Source organism: Gavialis gangeticus, unplaced genomic scaffold (genome assembly GCF_001723915.1).
Source record: "Gavialis gangeticus isolate Ggan-Ray unplaced genomic scaffold, GavGan_comp1, whole genome shotgun sequence".
NCBI classification, from domain to species: domain Eukaryota; kingdom Metazoa; phylum Chordata; order Crocodylia; family Gavialidae; genus Gavialis; species Gavialis gangeticus.
The window spans coordinates 158,208-163,635 of NW_017728985.1; the positions used below are offsets into that span (position 1 = coordinate 158,208).

At 43.2% G+C, this 5,428-nt stretch overlaps 1 protein-coding gene across 5 annotated transcripts in view; it reads right to left on the reverse strand.

Moving 5' to 3' along the window:
* Positions 1-5,428, reverse strand: part of GARNL3 (GTPase activating Rap/RanGAP domain like 3) — a 147,005-nt gene that overhangs the window by 3,953 nt on the left and 137,624 nt on the right. For all 5 annotated transcript variants that reach the window (XM_019514037.1, XM_019514027.1, XM_019514047.1 and 2 more), the window contains 3 exons: positions 4,019-4,126; positions 3,318-3,436; positions 1,486-1,621 (listed from right to left, as the gene is read on the reverse strand). In XM_019514037.1, coding sequence (XP_019369582.1) covers positions 1,486-1,621; positions 3,318-3,436; positions 4,019-4,126 — 363 coding nt within the window. The remainder of the gene's footprint in view (positions 1-1,485; positions 1,622-3,317; positions 3,437-4,018; positions 4,127-5,428) is intronic.

Consider the following 5,428-nt stretch of genomic DNA (forward strand, 5'->3'; position numbering starts at 1 on the left):
TTTTTTTTTTTTTTTTTTTTTTTACAGGCTCACTTTCCTTCCTTTATATGATCTTTAAGTTCCCTAGTTAATCTCAAATAATCTGGTCAGTTTGCCGCCATTAAAATTATCACTCTCTCATATTTTTTTCTTTTTTACAGAAAATAAAATATCAGCACTCATCAAGAACGAGCTAAAGAATGATATGGAAAAATATTATAATCCCAGACTGTAAATTAAAAAGGATGACTTTAGCAGCAATGTGTGCAGTTCTGCTTGGAAGTGTTTAGAAAAATAAAGGGGGAGGGGGCAGACACAGGAAATCAGCCTGAGCAGGGGCCCGCAACAACCCTTGTTTGAAGGCAGACTGGAGAGATTGAGGTTGTTTCCCTAAGAGAGGTAAAGAAAAAGCAGTGACAAGATAACATAAAACAACAAATGATAGAAAATTTAGTGGGGCCTGGGAAGCTGCGACTGGATGTAAACGGAGCTATTTATGGGAACATCAGTTTTACAGAACCATAGTTAAAGCTGTGCTTAGATTCCCATTAAAAGACCCATTTTCAGTCATTAAAATTTTTGAGCAGAGAAACCATTTTTGTAATTATCCAGCAGAGACCAAGTGGTATTTTGAAAGCTGCTGATTAAAAAAAGTCTTAAATAAAATCAGCCAGTCAATCACTCCCCAGGATGTACATGCAGCACTCCTGCTAGCATAGCCAGGATCCTCGCGGTCATTTTTTTTTCAGGAGCAGCAGCACCAGCACACTGCCAGCTTATACGTGGCTCATGGGTCTGCCATAGCCCCAAGGTACTTTTCTGAAGTGCAGAGGGCAACAAGACTGGAAGTAGCCTCCTAGGCCACTGCCCAGCTCCCTATGTTGGCAGACTTTTGTTACCCAAGGGAATCCCCACAATCATAAGTTCAGGCCCTTATAACTCCAGGAGGAACTACCCAAAACACCAACCCCCCGCCTCTGGCATGCCAGAGGTAAAAAGCAAAGGAGATGAGCCCTCATAACTGATGAGTTCACTGTTTTGCCAGGCCAGTCTCTTGTTGCACATCCCATGCTTCCTTTACATCAGGGCAGCATGCTCTTGTACCCTTCATACCATATTTTAAGGTGCTATTAACTTCTTTGACCTGGAGTTAGGCATCTCTTAAGCAAAATGTGTTCTGTAGGTGGGGTATTTCAGTTCAGCCCTTTGAAGGCAAGTGTCCCCAAAACTGGTATCTCTGTCTGCAACCACAGCCACAGCAGTGTCAAAGATTCACTAGACCACTGAGACTTGTCCCTTACCCCAGAGAACAGGCAATGGAAGAGAACATTGGCAAGAAGTAGCTTAGGCATAGCTTCCATAGTCACACCTGCTCCATGATGGAATAGAAAATTCTAGTTCTCAGGCCTCACAGCTGCAATCAATTTAAAGTCTTTCACACTGCAAATGTGCTAATTTTCAGCATAAGCCAGTAACCAAGCCCAGTTAGCCCCAGTACCGCTTTACCTTCTGTTGAAGACAGAGGGAATTCTGGTGTTTCATGAGCTATCGGTGTCTGAGGAGAGCTCTTTGAACTGGTCTCCTTGGAACTGCTATTAGATGATCCAACTGCCACCGCAGTAGCTTTAAAATAAATGTCCAACTGAAATGACAAGAAAAACAGTATTAGCACAGCAAGTCTTTCCAGTCACTTGCTGAGATACAGCCCAGGTTTCCTCTTTCCACAAGCTACAGCAGTTGCATAAAGGCCTCAAAGTCACTGAAACCTGACATGGAAGGCTCCACCACAACAGCTGGTCTGTATACAACCTCTTGACCCTATTTTAACAAAGCCCCGTGGCATGGTAGGGTGCTATGCCTTGTGGCTGCGTGACAAGACTGACCGTGTTGTTTTACTAGTAGGTTAGACAGGCATTTGTATGGTACACTTTGGACAGGGATAAGGATGATCCTGTCTCAGGCAGGGGGCTAGACTAGATGACCTCCAGAGGTCCCTTCCAGCCCTGCTTTACTATGACTCCGTGGGCGTGTCTACACGAGACATTTACTGCGGAGTAAGCTAATTGGCTCCACAGTAAATGTCTCAGTATCTACACATGCAGCTCTATCAGGCTGGAGTCAACTAATAAACTCCACAGCAGGGTAGTACTTGTAAATACACAAGTACTATCTTGCTGCAGATTTATTTTTACTCACCCTGCCCTGTTTTTTACTAGCACTGAGGAACCCTTGTGCCCCAGTCAGCCCCTCCACAGCACATTAAGCCAGGTGGAAGCAGCCCCAAGCTGGCAAGCTGACCCCCTGGGCCTCTTGCCAGCAGGGCTGCTCCAACCTGGCTTAACACACTGTGGTCCTGGACACCCATGTAAACACAGCACCTGGGAGCAATAAACTCCAGCACAATAAGCACTGGAGTTTGTCACAGTAATATGCACAGGTAGACACGTCCTGCGATTCTAACCCTACTCCATGCAGCTAGAGGAGTGAGAGTGGACCTGGGCTTGTCAAGTCCTGACTGATGTACAGGCATAGTAACCAGTGCACATCAGAGCAGCCTGAAAGATGGAAAGTGACCCTCTGGTTCTGGGTTCAGAACTAGGGGAAGGGCAAAAATAACATACAGCTACCTGTTCACTCTCCCCAGCCCCAGGGATGATACATGTTGTATTCCTCCATGTTCCACACACACGTTAAAGGATCTGAGCTAGAATCCCAGGGTTTGGTACAACAACAACTGGTGTCATAAGTGAGGTATTGCTGCTGCTTGTTGCTTTCTTTTATGGCTGTCAGTGCTTGTTAAAGATAGATTCTCTCTCTTTTTCCAGGTGTAGCATTAAGTGTCCATCACAAAACATAAAAATCATCCTCCACCCCTATAAGACACTCACAAGCAGACAACTCTGTGCTCTTCTTTACCTTGCGTTTAATCAGGGAAATGTCCAGTGGAGAATGGAAGGGACATTTCTAATTATGTAAAGAATAGGGAAAGAGCTTGGAGAAGGGTCTCTGTATGAGACATGGTAACAGACAGAAGGACAATGCTGCCCCTGAATGTCAGATCAATACTTGAGCAGCAAAGAAGCTTGCTATCACCATTCTTACACATACTCAAATGTGGAGCCAAGTGCTCAGGCAAAGTCTATGTATACTATTTTGCATGTTGTACAGCATCAGCACCCAAAGTGGCTCATTAGGATCAGCGATTTTTGAGATTTTTACCAGGTCCTCCTGAGAAGGTCTGTCTCCATTCACAGCTTGAGTACCTGGGAGCCTGCATCACATACACAGGAATCAGACCTCACACGGGGGACCAGATATGCTTTTTTCCTGTGTCTTACCCTTGATGCTACAAGTTGAAGCTCAGGCACTACAGCTGTGTGAACTAGGTTCCCATTCACCACTAACCGGATCTCGATGGAATCAGTAGTGAAGGCCAGGATGTACGGAAAAGCACAAACTGCAATCAAACAAGTTAGTTTTACTGTGAAAAATAACAACTCCAAATGATTTGTATCAGCTGTTTTACTGACATTCCTCCAACTTTAAAACTGTTCTAGAGGACTTGCCTAGATGACACTTGAGGTCCTTTTCCCTTCCAACCCTATGATTCTATGAGTTCAGAGGCTCCTGGAAACCTGACCTGCTCTAGTATCTCTCCTACCTCACCCATAAATGATTCAGCAGTTTAGAACAGTCTCTGAAATATTGGCATGTGTCCAGATGCATGAAGTCTGTAACTGCCTGCCTTACCATGCCTGTTTAGATGTACACTTTGTGTCTCTAAAAGGGAGCAAAGGAAGTAAATGAGCTGAGAAAGGCAAGAAAAATAAGGCAGCAATGTCAGTCCTTTCTTCACGCACTGAAAGAGTCAGTCCCCAAGGCTCCTTACTGTGAGCTATCCCATGCAAAATTAGTTGGGCCTGCAGGACGGCACTTTGTTTTTGTAACACTCACTTGTGCTTCCCAAAGGCAAGTGTGATTCCAGAGCTAATGAAAAAAGCTAAGCCCACTGAAAAGGGCTCCTATAGTTTTGTCTTACCCACAGAGTAAGGAACCTGGTTCCAGCTAAAATGGAAGTCAGATGCTGATGGCTGGACCAAAGGTGAACCCCCATTAAAGGGGCATAACTTTCGATAGCAGCAGACATCTGCAATGAAAAACATCTGTCACCTCACACAGAAAATGATGCACGTGCTGACATTCAAGAAAATGGCTCAGATGCCTGGTTATATATACAGTATAGATACATGTGTGGAAATCCCTATATATCTGCTAAAACCATTAAAAATGTGAGTTTACTAACTGACTACAATTTTAAAAAAGGATAGGATATACATACACTGAGTCCCATCTACCAATCCATGGTGCACCCACACCTTGAATTATTGTGTACAGTTCCAGTCTCCACAGCTCAAATAAAGGTACAGTACAATTGGAAAAGGTACAGAGAAGGACAAGCAATGCAATCAGGGTTATGGAGCAGTTGCCATACCACAAGAAACTAAAATCGCAAAGGCTCTTAAGTTTGGAAAGGAGAAGGCTGAGGGAGGTCTATAAAACCATGAAGGGTACAGACAAAGTGAACAAGAAACTGTTATTCACCAAGTCCCAGAAAACCAGAACTAAGGAGCACCCATTGACATTAGCAAGAGATAGGTTTAAAATTAACAAGAGAAAGTAGTATTTTACATAGTGCATAGTTCATTTGTAGAATAAATTGCCACAGGAGGTGGCAGAAACATAGCATAGCTAGGTACAAAAAGGGACTAGGGAAATTCTGTGTTTCTGGCCCTATACAACATTTCTTTTGTTCTTAAAATCTAAATGTGAAACTATCATCTATCTGTCATTTATAAATAAATGCCTGTTTTACACTTCATAGGCAGACAAGGTTCTTTGGGTAAATCTGATATCTTTTATTAGACCAACTCAAATAGTTGGAAAAATTCTTCTTAGCACGCTTTCTAAGAAAAGATATCAGATTTACCCAAAAAACATTGTCCGCCTATGTCCTTAGAGACCAAGACAGCTACAACCTATACCCCTGTATCTTACAGTTCAGCAATATTTATGAAATCATGTTCACCAACTTCCCAGTTCTCTGTTACTTATCTGTGGCTACAGACAAGTCAGGAAAGATACTGTGCCACTGAGATCTCCCTCAGAATCAACCAGGCAGCAGTAATTGCCTTTTCAGAAGTTATACACTGGCATAGTTCACACTCCACAAAGACTGTGCCATATATGTGAGATATCAGGAATAGAGGTCATATTAGACACAATTCTATCATGCCCTTATTTTTTCCAATTAGCAAGTGCTTTCATAGTCCCTTATTCTAATAATTAAACAAATGACTTCATAGTTTCTAGGGTCAGAAGGGACCTGAGTAGATCATCTAGTCTGACCCCCTGCCATGGCAGGAAAGAGTACTGGGGTCAAATGACCCCA